The sequence below is a fragment of the Ptychodera flava genome, chromosome 19 (assembly GCF_041260155.1).
Source record: "Ptychodera flava strain L36383 chromosome 19, AS_Pfla_20210202, whole genome shotgun sequence".
Lineage (NCBI taxonomy): Eukaryota > Metazoa > Hemichordata > Enteropneusta > Ptychoderidae > Ptychodera > Ptychodera flava.
The window spans coordinates 27,000,439-27,017,017 of NC_091946.1; the positions used below are offsets into that span (position 1 = coordinate 27,000,439).

The 16,579-nt window shown below is 37.4% G+C and overlaps 1 protein-coding gene across 2 annotated transcripts; it reads right to left on the bottom strand.

The window, feature by feature from the left end:
* Nucleotides 1-579: 579 nt before the first annotated feature.
* Nucleotides 580-16,572, bottom strand: LOC139119118 (methionine--tRNA ligase, mitochondrial-like). 2 transcript variants are annotated; one of them, XM_070682761.1, is made up of 11 exons: nucleotides 16,188-16,572; nucleotides 14,928-15,118; nucleotides 14,644-14,730; nucleotides 11,817-11,945; nucleotides 9,823-9,934; nucleotides 9,177-9,307; nucleotides 8,175-8,281; nucleotides 7,063-7,162; nucleotides 5,777-5,888; nucleotides 4,823-5,032; nucleotides 580-2,062 (listed from the first exon to the last, which is right to left on the bottom strand). In XM_070682761.1, exons 1-11 carry the CDS (start codon nucleotides 16,423-16,425, stop codon nucleotides 1,689-1,691), a joined length of 1,791 nt encoding a protein of 596 aa, XP_070538862.1. In that variant the 5' UTR covers nucleotides 16,426-16,572; the 3' UTR covers nucleotides 580-1,688. The 2 variants fall into 2 exon arrangements, with proteins under 2 accessions (XP_070538862.1, XP_070538863.1); XM_070682762.1 differs by lacking the exon at nucleotides 580-2,062 and adding an exon at nucleotides 3,805-3,970 and having other exon boundaries at nucleotides 16,188-16,557.
* Nucleotides 16,573-16,579: the final 7 nt, after the last annotated feature.

Genomic DNA, 16,579 nt, shown 5'->3' on the forward strand with positions numbered 1-16,579 from the left:
TCATTTCCAAGCAGCCCTATTCATTTTTGCGGGAGAAGGCGCTTTTCCAATTTATTCAATCTGTGAACTTCAATTTTGCACTGATATTGGTGGTTGTCCGAACTTTTAAACCGAAAATACTGCAAAACTTTGGGATAGAGGCAATTCTTTCCTGCGCATGACCTTTACGTGTTACTCATTAACTTCATGTATTCAACGATAAATAACATTCGGACCTTCGATTTCGTGGCAAATTGTAAATCACTATGTAAAAATTTATTATTTTTATGGCGCCTGCTCGCTTTTATCACACACAATGTCATTCCAGTCTCGACTGTTGGAGGATCATGCAAAAATACTGGGTCTGCTTTGGCTTCCTAATTGCCCATCAAATGATGCAAAATTTTGAGATTGAAAAGAAAGGAGAAGACTTAGATATTCTGATGACAAAGATAAATGAAGCTATGAAAATATATCTTAAAGTACAAAGTAGCAAGTGATAAAACATGTTTATTTACAAACAAAGCTTAGGGTTGCATAACCTCAGCTCCGGGGACAACAAAAGAATAGTTAGGGAAGGAAAATAGATAAACAGTTGACTTATCTTCACGTCAATATTTTGTTTATTACTGAAATGTAATTCTTTGTATCATAAACTCAATAATAACCTATGTCTGAGTTTATGAGTATAACAAAACAGCTACGCAAACGGTTGCAATTTACGACAAACAAGTTTATGCAGAACAGGAACGTGGGTATCTAGAGCATTAAGCTTACAGTGTCACGATCTTTTCGTACCATCTACCAAACATGTCAATTCAATAAAATATGATCTTGATTTAAGCATGGCTTTTGCTAAAACCGTGAGAAACTAGGACCCTTTCTAAGAAGTTTCCATTTTGGTGGCCCGCTCTAATTTTAAGTTCCCAAGATCGAATGCATGTAAATGGTACCCTTCCAATATGAGAAAGGATGTATGGATACATACAAAACCCAGTGAGTATACAGCAGTGCACACACTTTGCTTCTTGTGGACTCCCTGGAATAGCATCAATCAGCATGACAACACATTACGAGGCACATCTTCCCCTAACATTGAAAACTGTTGTCAAATGTCAGACACCGAGTGATTTACTCCAAAATCATTCTTATTTCTCAATTTTGCACCTTCTGCATGGAGTTTCAGCGGTGAGAATCACAAAATTCATATATCCTTATAATTTTGATGATATCTGTGATATTTCCAGTGAAGAACTGTATAAAAATATGATTTCTATCAACAGTCTCCTCTTCCTTCAACATCTGATCATTTGACCAAACACTGCTGTTAGTCCATAACGTTGCTTAATCACCTATGTGTTGACTTTATCAGGGGATTAAATCAGTCAGTTTACATCTCCCAAATAAATTCATGATGTGAAAGAAAGACTTTCACATCATTAGTATATCGCTAGATGTTGACTGGCTGGCAAGATTGTAGGCTAAATTTATCTAGCACTTAAAAACCCTCACAAAAGTCTGCTTTTTGCTAAAATTTCCACAAAAGTATATTTTCTACATAATTGCATTGAGGAATTGTAGATTTCAACATTTTTACAGTTCCCTAACCTTTAGTGTACATTTGAAATCGGCAAAATCAACTTACAATAAGATTTATGACTGTAGTCATTGATAGGTAGACTTAATTTTTACTCTTTTAAAAATTACAATCACCTTTTGAACCGAGTAATTAATGCACCTGGGTCCTTGCCCAATGGGAACCCTTCGTAGGGATTTCTGTCTCCATGGAAATTCACAAAACAGTCTAAGTGTTGCCACTTCCTGTGATCTGCAGGAATACCAAGTCGTGTTAAAAGTGTATCCGACAATGATGGGGTCACAGGTTGCAAAAGTATCCCACAAACCCTCAGTGATTCTATGGCAACGTGAAGGACTGTGTTCAGCCATTTCGAATTTTCCGGTTGGTTTTTGAGAGTCCACGGTTGATAGAATTGCACGAATCCGTTGGCTTGCCGTAGGCATGCCATGACAGCGTCAATGGCCTTGTAAACTTCAAAGTTGATGTAGTGTGAGTTGACGAGATCTGTTTTACGGGGTGAAATAAAGCAAAATAAATAGAGATTAGCCACTGAAAAATCGTGACATCCTATAAAATGTCTATTGTTAAAAGAAAGAAAAGTGTAGTATTTGTCATAACATGAGGATGTACGGTGAAGTGTTGTTCAAAAAGTGAGCTTATCATGCTACAAAGGTGGCAATAGCGACATGACTCTCACTTTCAGTCGAGAATTTTGTAATGCTATCACATACCATTGTCTCAATGACACGCTATACCTGTTACAAGTGTGTATCATGATACACATCTTAAAGTAGGTTTTAATATGAATAGACAAGCTGACACCTCTAGTTTAATCTCGCACGTAAAGCCGATTAAGATGTTTGCAACGGAGAAGACCATTGCTTCATAAATTCTGCATACATAAGTGCAGGCGTTTGTATAGGGAAAAAAGGTGGAGGGTGGGGAATGCGGGCGAAAATTGCTAAGTTGCTTAAAAACACACAGAGTGGTAATGATGTTAGAGTTTAAATTGTCCTTTCTATCATCCACCTTTCTGAAAAAACCCTCTTACTGATACTAAAGATAAACATCTACGTAAAGAGCTGAAAAGAGTGACCGAGAAAACGAAAAAATCATCCTAGAAATTTTCAATGTATCAAGATTGTAAACTCTGTCAAAACAATGTAAACAATCTGTTGCTGCACTCTCTCTACATTTTACTAATAATGATGTTTAAAAATGTGAAGATGTTCAAACGCTAGATATGAGTTCATTGCAAGTTCATCACGGAAAGAGATATCGCATTGTGTGTTTGCATTCTCAAGGAATGCATTACTGACCTCAGTGCACGTGATGCGCAAATCACAATACGGGGAAAATGCGATCCTATCTTTTCAATTTGCAGTGATCCACGCTGACTTCCTGTTTGACAGCGGATCACGTTCGAAATCTGCGCAACACTTTTAAAAGCTGTTAGTGGCCTCGCACCTCATTACTTAGGAAGATTACCAATACAATGTCACAGGTGGCACCTGCCGTGTTTTGTGCTGAATTCGCTAACATCAGCTGATTGGTGACACAGGCTACCACGGCGATTGTAATTTTCTCTACTTCTGTTTCATTTATGAATACAATGCTCTCACAAATTAGACTAGCTTGTTTACAAGATTTTTAAAATAAGCCAGAAGATGTCATATTATTTTCAGACAAATGTTTCCGTGCCACTGTTAGAGGAGTTTGTGGGGTTTATTATACATTTATTAGATTTTTACATTCAGGGCTGACCTGCAGTGTTTAACGGAGGATGTAACATTATTGGTTATAGGATTAGCACACCTGTTGAAGCTGTTTCCATAGATTAGTTTGACAATGCAATAAAAGAAAATAAACTGATCATAAAAAACCTTGCAAGACAGCTATACACAGCCTTTGTTTTTATATTACTATGCCTGTACATCTGTTTCATCATGTTCTCAGCAATAAGCACATTGGTATGATTTTTAACATGATGAGCGACAGTGAAATAAAAATTATCAGGAGATTTATTTCAATAACTGAATTTCATGTATTTCTAGTCTCTACTTAAAGAAGGTGATATTCCAGGTTCGTTGGTTAATGTCTGCAAGGCATATATCAATAACCACAGAAGACTGAAATTTGTCTTGCAGAGTATACGACAGCAAGGTTTTCTCATTGGCTCTCAGTCTTGTTATCCAGCAGTGATCATCTCCTATTCTCATCAGAACTGTTCCAGAAACGATGAAATCAGATATTTTTTTTACTGCCTTTGAAGTCTACTCATGAATAAACTTCGTGCTCATGTCATGTCTTGATTCAATTACCGGTGTCTGAGAGCCGCGTCATGAGTCTTTCAGCATTAAGTACCGTCTCTGCAATTCGTACATGCGTCTTCAATACACCTTGTATCACGATCTGTTTTGAAGACATAAGGCTGACTCTTGTGAGCCGTTTACATGTACAACCTCCTTACCATACCAGTACATAGAAGTTACACTCTTGACTATGCAGATGATATTCAACACAAATCTGTTCACGCACACATTACTGTACATGCTACAAGCAAGCTGAAGACAGGCATGAAGCTAAGACATGCTGTCTCTCATCTTGATAATAATCTGTGTTCAGTCTTTAGACATTTTGTCTCTTTGGAAATTAATCTCTTCTGTCTTAAATCAAGAATGGTTGCTATTAGTGTTCCTTTCCAGTGTGAGATTGCGCTGTGAGTATATGGAACATTTTGCTGAGGAGTGTTACCTCCTTGACATAATACACTTGAATATTTCCAGCTAACCAGCTGGGCTTAGGTAAGGGAAGGGTTCGGGGTAGGTGCCTGGTAAGCAAATATTCAGTGGGTAACTATCCAAGAATTAATATGTCAGAGTCTGGACCGACATTGACATTATTGATTTTGCGACATCCACGAATGTTGCCAAATAAATTGTGCGTTTGTGTTCCGTCTGGTGTACATGTATTCATAAATTTGTTCATTTATTCAATTCTTTATTTATTTATTTATTCACTCATTGATTCACTTGTTCATCCATTCATTTGGCCACAAAGTCTTTGATTTGTTCATTGATTAAATTGGTCATTCATTCGTTCATTCATTTGCTTATGCATTTACTGATTTGTGGTCATTGACCCAGTTTTTCGTTCATTTGTTTGGTCGTTCATTGTCCAATGATTCCTTTGTTCATTCATTCATTTGGTTATTCATTTATTGATTCATTACAAGGTAGGTTCAACTCAAAACACACGACTCACCAGGTAACTGCTGCATGCTCTGTATCAGTTCATAGTCTTCCTTGCGCACTCGGCATCCGTCATTCCAAACTGGTGGGAATGAAGTCTCATCAAAAGCTGGAAAAATCTGCTGAGGATTGAGAGCTTTGCCGGTACATCTGGACAATAAATTTCCAAATGTGTCCACTAACTCTGCATTCAAGTACCTGACCACTTTTTCGTCACTGTAATCTACGACCAAACACATGTGTTATGGTTGGAGAAGTTTGATGAATATGCAAAACAGCGTACTATTGGATGATGACATTTAAATTAGCTTTCCATTTTATAAAGATCTGATTGATCCTTTTCCACCAGTGTCTGTTTCCATTGGATGCAGTTTGTTCATTACAGATGTGCCATACAATATATTTTATGAGACTTGACCATATGAAGACTCCGTTGCATGTATTTCAACAGACTTGGCCATTCAAAGATATATATATTTTACCACAGTCCCTCCTTGTGGAGGGACCGTGATTACACATTGACATTGTTTTCATAAATTTGTCCTGCAAAGATATAGATACACATTGTGATTTGGTATCAATTGACCTGACAATGATAGTGTGTAAAAAACGGCGTGTATCCTCACCCTCTTCTGTATCTTTACTTTTCTGTCTGAACTTTTGCCGATTACAGATATTGGAAAGAAAGGAAACAGGGAACAGCACCACAGGTATATGTATTTCATGTTACAAAAGTAAAAATTTACCTAAAGCAATTACTTGAGGTAAAGTGATTTTTTTGATAGCATCTTCAAAATATTCGACAAATGGTAAGACAGCATTGATCTTCAGACCTGCATTTTATTCCTGTTGTTGATTATTCTGACATGGTTTTGTGACAAAAAGCAAAACAACAACAACACCGACAATAACAACATAAAAAACACACAAAAAAACCAAAACCACTAAAAGATGATTTCCATCTTACCACCATCAGAATGAGGCACCCCTTCTCTCATCAGAAAATATCTTAATCCATCTTTTGTGTAAGTTTTGACTTTTTCAAAAGGATCCACAACATTTCCTTTACTCTTTGACATCTGCGGAAAAGATGGAAAGTGGGTTTTTTTATGTCATTTTATTTCTGGGCAAATGCAAGCTGTGAACAGCGCCCTCTATTGCATACAGTCTTGCTGTTTTCGAACACTGCCCTGAGGGCGAGTGCACCTCTTGAGTTAAATTTGTAACCAGCAGCATGTACCCACATTACGTGAATTCTACAACATTAACAGAACGCTGCAAGCACAGTCGCTTTAAATAATATAAGGCTATTATACACCAATACTGCTTTGGGAGTTGTACACTTCAATAACTTCTGAAAGAATTCACATATCCTGTACAATCAGTATGTAAATGCTTTTGATAATATGAGGTTATTACACATCTGTACCCTATGGAGGTTGTAGAGTCCAATGACTTCTGAAAGATTTCAGACACTGTAGCACAATGATCATTGGGTGCAGAGTGCCTTGACCTTAGTTGAGGGATGATGTTTGACCTCCGATTTGACCTTTTGCTGGTTTAGTGGTCTATGGTCAAGATGAGCGTCATTAATGGATATGAAACAAAATTTTGCTTAAATTTATTGCACCAAACTATCAAAATGTAGGTAAATAATGATAAAACAATGAATTTTACATTTTGTAAGCTACACAATTGTTTTGTACAAGGCCAATATGGCTGTAATATCTTCTGTGCTGCCTTTGATTTTTGCTTGCAAAATTACATGTGCCTAACTTTATTCAGTAAGAATTGTACACAATATGCAAATAATTTGACACAGCGGCGATCATATCTTGTTCAACCATGCAATCAGTGTGCTCTAAGAAGAATAAATGCTAAAAGGTGCGCAATAGATTTGTAACAAAATACCAGTCTGACTAAAGTCTTTTACACTGCACATCACTTTTACAATTATGCCTGTGCCATACAACATACCCAGAGGCCATGAATAATTGGTTTCCAAGTGAATATATGATAAGTCAAGGCCGAGTTGTCTCTGCCCTTTGGAATTCAAGTCTGTCTCATGATGATTCAAGACTGAAAATACTTCTGAGTTTGTGTTGAAGACGACAGGGATGGGATAGTCATCGGTCTTTTCAACAGGGAATGTTTTTGGATGTTAAGATAATATCTGTATATCTTTCTGGATAATGCATGTATGATAGTGAGATATGATGCAGAATTTTTGGATGCATGTGTTTGTATGCTCACCTTCTGTCCGTTAACTGTCCAATGGGAATGACACAGAACAGATCTCGGAGGAGGAAGATCTGCTGCCATCAGAAATGCTGGCCAATACACTGCATGGAATCTGGGACGACAAAAATAGGCCGTACAATCAACTTGACAAAACTTTTTCAACATATCAAATACCATGATCATTGATACTACAGTTTGACATCAAAAACATTAACAACTGGATTCTAAGTTCAAACTCCATTCATCAAAGCAGACTAGTTGGACTTACAGTTGAACACAGAACAAAATGCAGTGACTATAAACGTTTAATCATGTCAGTTTTCAGAATACCAGTATTTTGTGAGGAATATGTTTACTTTATTTTGAGAGTTTGTGAGCAGCTTTAAGGTAGAATATGCACCTCAGAGACAGACTATTCCAACTCTCATACTCTTACAATACAATTGTAGTTTACCAATTGTGGGGGCTCATTTTGAAGCTCATTAAATAAATAAACTTTTCACTGGGCTTATTTTTATGAAAATTGAAAATTTTATTTTTCCCCACAGAGTTACCCACAGGCATGGCGGCCATTTTGAATGTCAAGTATCGGGAAATATTGTGTAATTTATTTCTCTAGAACCAAATTCTGCATGATGACCCCCTGATTTCATCCTTGACTTTGAAACGAAATAATTTAAAGTTTCCTTGCAGGAAGTTTTGTCAAAAGTTATGTCTCTCAGTTTCACAGTGTATCCTACCTTACAACATAACCTTTTAAAGAAAAGAGTTAATCAATCAGTAAAATTAATCAATCAATCAGTAAAGTTTTTTCAAACTCCAAAAACAGTGTCTTGCTCTATGGTGCCCTAGGCTAAACCACACTGTATGCTCTGAAGAACATGTGCGTTTTCAGTTTTCTTTTTAAAGTTTCTAAGTTTGGGGATTCTCTGATGTTGAGTGGTAGTGCGTCTCATAGTTTAGGTTTAGATATGGTTTTGCAGGTTGTAGATGTTAAAGTTTCTTGGTGTACGAGTTGGATTATAGGGCTGGAGTAGAAGCACCCAATAAGGCTGCCTATGTCTAAATAACTTGCAACTAATGAACAATGAGTATACTCTATATCTGTAATTTTTCTAACTCACTTCAGGATATCTTTACCAACAAGGTTGACACCAGGCCAGAGTCGAGTGTTGTGTGGGTAACCACAGACAGTCAGATAATTGACCAATGCATCTAACCATACATAGATCTGTTGGATAAAAATATATCATGTCGTATCATAGTTACATACTACTGTCTGATTCACTAGAGTTTGAAATCAAGTTGAAAAAATTCAAATATTTTGCAAATTTTAGATCAAAGACAAATTTAAAGTGGTTTAACACATGTAACTTTTACTTTTGCAATCATTCAAATGAAAGAAAAAAAATTATGTATGTATTTCAAAGCTACTGGTAGTGTTTGTGTGAATTTAACAATGACATTTACGAATACTTTCTCTAGTCTCTACTCTAGTTTGCTTACTGTGTTTCAAAATTTACTAAAAGTACCTCAAATATTGCCTGCTTGCAAATTCTCAAAGATAAGAATAATAATTATCACATCAAAATTTTTTAAAAACTGAAGAATCATTCGCATTTGTAAATAACTACATGTTCAACTTGATGGCTGGTCTCATTTCTGAAATCCTACATGCATAAGATCGCGTTAATATGTTGTGGCCATGGGCAGTACAACTTCCAATACAGCTGCCACAGGAACTGTAGGTTATTTTTATCCTCTTGCCATCAGCTGTTAATATTTTAAGTGACCTCAATACATTTGAAATACAGAAAACATAGGTCATGACCTAAATTGGTGGTTATGGGAAAGTGTTTACGTATCTAATTATAAAATTAAAATCTAAATTGGACATAACACATATGGGATTTTGTACTTTCAATATTTGCCGAAGCTGGTGCCAAGTCAGCAATTCATATTCTTGTACAAATCTAAAACTTGTTTCATTTGTTTGCGCCTGTCTAAACCTCACCATGTAAATATCTACTGTACCATGATTGGTATGAGCGTATTAAAAAGCGTATTATCATAACAGCATACCACATGACTAATTTAGAGAGTTTTGTGAGATTTGAGTGACTTACAGTTTGCGTCTCATCCCCAGGTACTGGAATGCCCCACTCTAGCCTGTCACGTTGTCTGGAGACTGACAAGTCTGGCAAGCCTTCCTGGATCCATTGCTGGACAATGCCTATGAATTTTGCAGGTTTAATTGCTTATATAACAAGGAAGAGACAAGACAATTTTCAATGAGAGTCTTGAGTAAGTACATGAATGAAAAGAAACAAGGGTTATTAGTTAGGTGATGAAAAATTTAATGATGATAATGATGATGGTGTTAATGGCAACCATGATAATGATGTTGATAACAATGATGATGATGATGATAAAGATGATGATGATGATAATGATGATAGTTTACTTGATTGCTGCGTATGATGCTGACAACACTTTTGTAAATGAGAAGAGTATAAACAGAGACTGAGTTGCCATAGGAAGACCCAAAACGGCAACAAAATTGTGATTTTTCTCATTTTTCATACCAACTTTTGAAAAGAAAAGGACAGCCGACTTCTTGAATGATAAACCCTATGAAGACTGAACCACAGGGTTCAGGGTTTGCACAATCATTCCTTATTTAAGCATCTTAGGGATTAATTTGTTAATATTGATTCAACAACGTTTGGAACACAGCAGTTCAATGAGTTGGTAGTTTCTTATTTTTTTTACCATTGGGATTATCTTCAAGCCACTTTTGTAATCTCGCTCCAAAGTCACTCAATCTAAACATGTAGTTCTTCTCTTGAGTCCATTCCACTGGATTACCAGTTTCCATGGATACCTACATCCAATAAAATGCACAAAAAAGATAAACATGAAACAATGTTGATATAAGAAATAAGTGACATTCTCAGTTTTGTTTGGGACATATCTTTTTTTGTAGCCTTTCAGTTTTTTCAATTTTATATTTACCAAGGGCCCTTTATTTCAGGTACTGGTATAAGCAAATGATTGAAGCTTAGAAACATGTTTTCTTCCTCAAAGACAAGAGGATTTGTAATTATGTGTTTGTGTAACATCTGGTGATACCGGTATACTGAAAAGGTTCGTTTCTAGTTCGATACCATGGGTACAAATCTGACAAAGTTCATGGTTATAGATTACCTCCAAGACATAACATGAAATGCCTGTGAATGGAATTTTGACCAGACACTGTTGTTTACATAACGTTAAAAGATACGCCATATGTGATACAGCAACAAACTGAAACACTGGAAATTATATTTGATACCGGATTAGGGAACATCTGATTCGGAACAGAATTCCTCACCCATGATAATATCATGAAAGTTGAGAGGAGCATACAGTATATTTTTCAATTACCAATGATTTTTTTCTGATTTGACTGACAGAGAAAGTCTACCGGTACACTGTGTGTGAAAATTTACAAGACAATGATACACAAGTTCAAGGCTGCGAGGTTTTCCACTCTACATTCTCGTGCTCCAAAAACAGTGAAAAATCTGAGATATGACTGTCTAGAACAAGGCCATCCATATAACCTCAAGTATCGATATATGACCCCGGGCAAGATTTGATATTAAATTGGGATCTACTCACTATCTAGTGAGAGATTATGACAGAGCATCTGCTGTTCCTGCGTCATATCACCATCAGTGTCACTAGACTCAGCTTCATAAATTAGATGAAATCAAGCTTTGCTGGCAAATGAGTTTTAATGATATCTTTGGACCTGTTATTCAGACATGCAGGTGTTCTGTACATACTAAGGGACAAAATTAACTCCACTGAAAAGAACTTATCTATCCAGGAAACACGAGTTCATTGACTTGTAGGAGTCAAGGCTACGAGGGATGTAACTACCAGTAAATTGTGTTCAGATTGTATACATCACTGAAGGCATTGCAAAGTTCTGGTTTAGTTTCCTTTGAGGCAATGATAGCAAATTCAGAACAGTTATTTTGTGCAGTTAGTTTCATGTATCTACTCATGATACTTGTGGGTATTTTCAAGTCGAGAAATTTGAGTTTACGACATATCAGACAACTTGTTGTGACCTTGAAACACTTATTTTTGTGCTGTTACATCATGGCTTATCTATTTGTGATAATAATTTTAAGGCTCTTAAAGAGGAGCATTTTTGGAACACGAAAAGTCAGACAACCTGTAAACTGACTATACATTGTACATCACAAAATGTTCTCAAGAGTCTTGGTGCCATGATAAGCACAGGGATATTAGAGGGAAACTTTATGCACCCTGAAAGTAAAAGACTTAAACTTTTGCTCAAACTTTCCTCAATAAAATTCCTAACCATTCTCTTACGAAATCAAGAATGCAAATTAGGGGTCACTGTGCAAATTTTGGTACTAGAGAAACAAATTACTGAACATTTATCAATATTTGAAATTCAAAATGGCCATCATCCATATTTTAACTCTATGGGGAAAAATAAAAGTTTGGATTTTCAAAAACATACAGACGCCACCGACTCACCATATAAGCTCTTTTTAGTATATGAGCTAAAAAACTAAGACTGTGAAAATCATTCTAACTTCAAGAGCTTTAAAATGAGCCCCAACACATGGTAGATCAGAAAAGAATTGTAAAAATTGAGAGTCTGAATATCTGTCCTCAAGTTACGTTCTACATGAGGAGTCACATCTTCTTTGCTGCCGGCATGTCTGACTGATACGACTTACCTTGATTACGTTTCCACGTTCATCCCGGATATCTTTGACTTGAGAATCAGTTAGAAACGCCTCATCAGACACAGCATACCAACCTTCATAGGTACCCTCATAGATGTAACCATTAGACATCAATTTATTCTGAGAAAATGGAACATTGATCAAAAATTATCTTCTCAGAATAACTTTATTTAAAACTCTAGATTCATCTAATAATGCCTGCAGAACAGCGCTGCCTCTATTTTCAATCAGAGAAGGTCACGTCCTTTAGGTTATTCATTAAAGGCTTGCATTAGGGACCACCTCAAATTTTCATGTATTAAAATTCACAACCTAAATGGTCTGTTGTGAAGAGGGAGATTCTGGTCTTCTCTGGAAAATGCATAACTTGTACCTTGCAACTGGTTATCATAAGATTTATATCTTTGGCAGACAGCAGCTCACATTACAATAGACAGTCTGGTACCTCCAAAACCAACATTAACGTAATAATTGTTGAACCTTAATTAACATATTTTTAAAATGACTGAATGCAGATATTAAAACATACATGCATACATACAGACAGACGCCACCAACTCACCATATAAGCTCTTTTTGGTATTTATATACATACCAAATATGAGCTAAAAACTGAATATTGGAGCAAATTAATGACAGTCAGCCTAGCAGACTGATCTTTGCAAAAACTATGATAACCAATACTTTTTTAATTTCTCAAACTTGCTAATGCAGCACATCACAGGTTTGGCTGATGAACTCTCTAATTCTGCACGGATACTGGTAAGTTTTGATCTATTCATCCAAACTGAAATACCCATTGGAAACAAAGTGGCCACGTGCCAAAACTGACAGCTTTTACTGACTATATATTATAAGCATGGTGCCCAAGAAAAATATTCTTTGAATAGAAGTATATTGCAAATGCCATCCAAATAAAAAGTGCCAGCTCTGATTGCATATAGGCATCATCGAGTGGTACAGTGACCAATGACATTAAATTTATAATCTTCTTGGAAAAGATGCTTATTAGAGTTCTGAAAAACTTTGGTTGTAAAAAGATTTCCCATTCTTACTGTAAAAGAAGATTTAAAGTTTAAACAGCCTGCTATAAAATGAGTGTCCAGCAAAAGAATCACACCAACAGTCATAAACCTTATTCCTAACTTCTGACTACTAATATCCTCTGACTAATGTCTCTGGAGGAATCACATATTACACTTTCACCCTGTGAGGGCGCTGGACAGCACTGATCACCAGGAATTTCAGTTGAGCTGGAATTGACCATATATGCTTGTGAATCTCTGTTCCTGATTTTTTCTTCTCATTTTACAACCTTTCTGATCCACTGGGTTCACATAACATGATTACCCACAAAACAAAATTTAAGTTTGTCTCTCCCTTTTTTGGCAAACAAGATTTGATTTCCCACAGATAAAGACATTTGGGTACATCTTTAGTTCTTTTAAATCACTTCTAGCTAACTGGCACTGGCACTATGAAAGTGACATCTGTAATTGGTTACATCAACACCATTTTGCCCCAAGCTATAAGCTCCCTCAGGTAGTGAAAGAGTTAGACTTGGTTCAAGTCTGTGATTTGTGAATGTTTGGGTGGAGTGAACGCAATGATTTGTATTTTGCTTTCATGTGAAACGCGCGAGTGAGTGGAGTGGACGCGATGAGTCGGGTGAACGCTATAGAGGGGGAGTTTCACCCGGAATCACAGACTTGGCTTTCCTGCAGGGTTTGCGTTGCTATAAATTATTCATGAGATGACGTTTTTATTTACTTATATATTATTCATAAGATGTCGAGTGCGATCACTCCCAGAAAAGTCAGCACGACCTCTCTTGTGTCACCGAAAACGCGTGGAAATATATATGTTGTTTGTGGGGCCCATGTTGCAAATGCGATAATCGTCGCCGGTTCTTCAAGGATGGAAAAAAGACACTGTCTTGTGAAGAAATAGAGTTTGCCATCTGTACAAGTCTTGACCCCTTTCTGCACACTCATGTGAGTTGCAGATCATGCAGCATTCGGCATCGACTCTGCTGAAAAGCCTCCAGCAATTCTGACTACAGTGATCTACATGATCAACCATCGGGTTCAAAGAAGAAGTTGTCGAACAGCTTGTTCCGTGCGAAAATAAAAGTCCCAGCAAAGGGTCCTATTCGACGCAACTAACACTAAGTTCACGCGTTCTCCTTATTGGCCAGAATAATGGCTGGAACCGTCAATCATTTTGTATTTGCTTGACGTCACTGTGTACACAGTCCGTCTGGCCGCTGGTACTTTGCAAGAAGTCCAAGTCGGTGAATCCGGCAGAAACTAACTCACTATACTGCGCAGACTCAAAGATAACGCATTCAATCGCTGCGAAAACCTGGCCTGCGCTACCAAACTCCGAATAGGTTTGTACGAAATAGGAGAGACACAAGAGAAACTATTATAAATGATTTTATTTTTTAAAAATTCACCGACTTGAACCAAGTCTATGAAAGAGTAAAAACAATTCATTTATTTACAGGCAAAATCCCATTTCTAGGATGAGGTACTCATCATCCATCATACAACGAAGCAATGAGGAGTAAAGTGCCTTGTTCTGAAGGACACACCATGCTTGAGTCTCAAACTCACCATCCTCTGACAGTGAGTCCACTACCCTATGTACAAGGCTACTTATTTTATAGTCGTACATTAATTGTCAGAAATGAGATTCTATCCTTTGTTTGTTTCTGGCACAATCTGCCAGTATGTACATTTCCTAGACTAGTAACATGTGGAAGAAATATCTGGCTTTGCAAAGCTTGTTCAAATCAAGTGTTTTATGTACATACCCAGAAATAATTAACTGCTTCATAATGTCTTTCCTCAGTTGTCCTGATAAAGTCTGTATACTGAATATCACATTCGTTGAACAATTCCTGCAGGCATAAAAAATTTCAGTGAGAAATAATATGCTCATAAATAATGAGTTGTGTATAAGTGATAATCAAACGTGACCTGCATCTTATTAGTAAATGTATGTTGCATGCAATATAATAAAACTGTAAGTTTACTTTTCCATCTCAAAATGTGTCTCCGTCTCATTTGCGACCTTTAAGATGGAGGATGGACCTACCTTGAACTTGTGTGACACTTCATCACAGTATAACTTTGTAGGTTTATCGTGTCTCGCTGCAGCTTGCTGCACTTTCAGCCCATGTTCGTCAGTTCCCGTGGCGAATATAGTGTCCTCGTATCCAAGGAGTCTGTGCCATCGATGAAGGGTGTCTGCCAAAGTCGCTGAGTACAGATGTCCTATGTGTGGGACTGAAAAAGACCATTAAAGAAAACTACAGTATTAAACTTTATACAGCCCAAACCGTCACTGTCATGTCTAGAGGTCGTCACTTTTATGTCTAAAGGTCCACCCACAGTCCCTCCACACAGTGTTGATGGACTGGTAGCCAACCCTGATATGAAACACAATTGAAGTATTCCAAAGCTTTGACGGTGAGACGGAGTGATGAACAGAAACTTGCAAGACATGTCATCATCGACCATCTTCTCTAGCTGTTCAGTATCACTGCACTTTAATAACAAAGTTGTCTGCAATGTTAGAAAAACATCAAATCTCATCCGGTCAACGATAGACCATTGAAAGAGAAACTAGGGTATATTGTTGTAGTATATATAGCTGCAAAATTGTAGCACTATGGTGAGGCGGTCGGTGATTTTTGGTTTTTGCGCCTTCGCTCACCTAGTAGCGCTACAATGCCGATGGCCCTGGAGAGTATAAAATAAGCACACCCCGCTGGACTAGGCGTGTTGATGTGAAATGCTACATATTTACTGCATTTGGTCGTACCGATTTATCACTACTGAAGACTAAACACTGTACTACACTTAACCTTGTCGTTTATGGGGTTTGGAATTTGTTCAAACTCGTCGATCGCGTTCCATAAACATTAAGCGTGGGGCATCCGTGTTTCTGGGAGCCGCCGTTACCGGAAGTTGTTAATGGCTGCTCCCAGAAATGTTTTCGGAAAGCGATCGACCCGTTTTAGATCGAATCCCAATGTCTGTGTCCACATATCTTTACTTGAGCCGAGCACTTGATGAAAAGTGTTTATTACAATATCTTGTCATGCTACCATTATTATTGTTTATGTTGTTGTTACTAGGCACAGCTTATACTGCGGTGGGGGCAGGAACGATAGTCTGCACTGCCTTGCACTGTTTGGGCGGGGTGAATTATCAGTATGGTGAAAACAAGGAAATACATGACACTCTTTACACATTCGAACTGAACTGAAAGTGAAACTGCATGACACTTTGCAATTTCGCTTTTCGGTGCAGTGTTCTCTTGGCGTTTTCTGTTTCAAGTATGCACTCTTACCTGCATTGACGTAAAATATGGGAGTTGTGATAAACGGAGACCCGCCAATATCGGGTCTTTGTCTTCTATAAGCTAAATTTCTCGAGGACAAAGATCTACACTTGTTTCTTTCAGGGTGCACGATTTTGTCAACTTGTCCCCGTAGAGAAGTGCGACACCATAGCTGTAGGTCACTCCACGGAAAACATGAAACTGAGGAGAAAAGACGATGAAGTCTATACCTCCCTGTTGCCAGCATCGTATGAAATGTTAAATGTCAGTTGTGCAACAGTTCTCTTTCATGTTTAAAATCACATATGCTTCGGAGTCTCAGCCGAACCGGTGAGTAATGACAGACGCACGTTGCCAGATGAGGTCGTGGGGTCATAGGTCATGCCCGCAGCCAGCAATAA

What these genes read in the sequence shown, in the direction of transcription:
- LOC139119118 (XM_070682761.1), bottom strand. Translation starts at nt 16,425, where the DNA reads ATGCTGGCAACAGGGAGGTATAGACTTCATCGTCTTTTCTCCTCAGTT. An exon ending in CTGGGGATGAGACGCAAACT is followed by an intron (nt 8,282 to 9,176) that starts GTAAGTCACTCA and finishes TTTATCCAACAG; the next exon opens with ATCTATGTATGGTTAGATGC. An exon ending in GGTGCCTCATTCTGATGGTG is followed by an intron (nt 5,033 to 5,776) that starts GTAAGATGGAAA and finishes GTTTGGTCGTAG; the next exon opens with ATTACAGTGACGAAAAAGTG.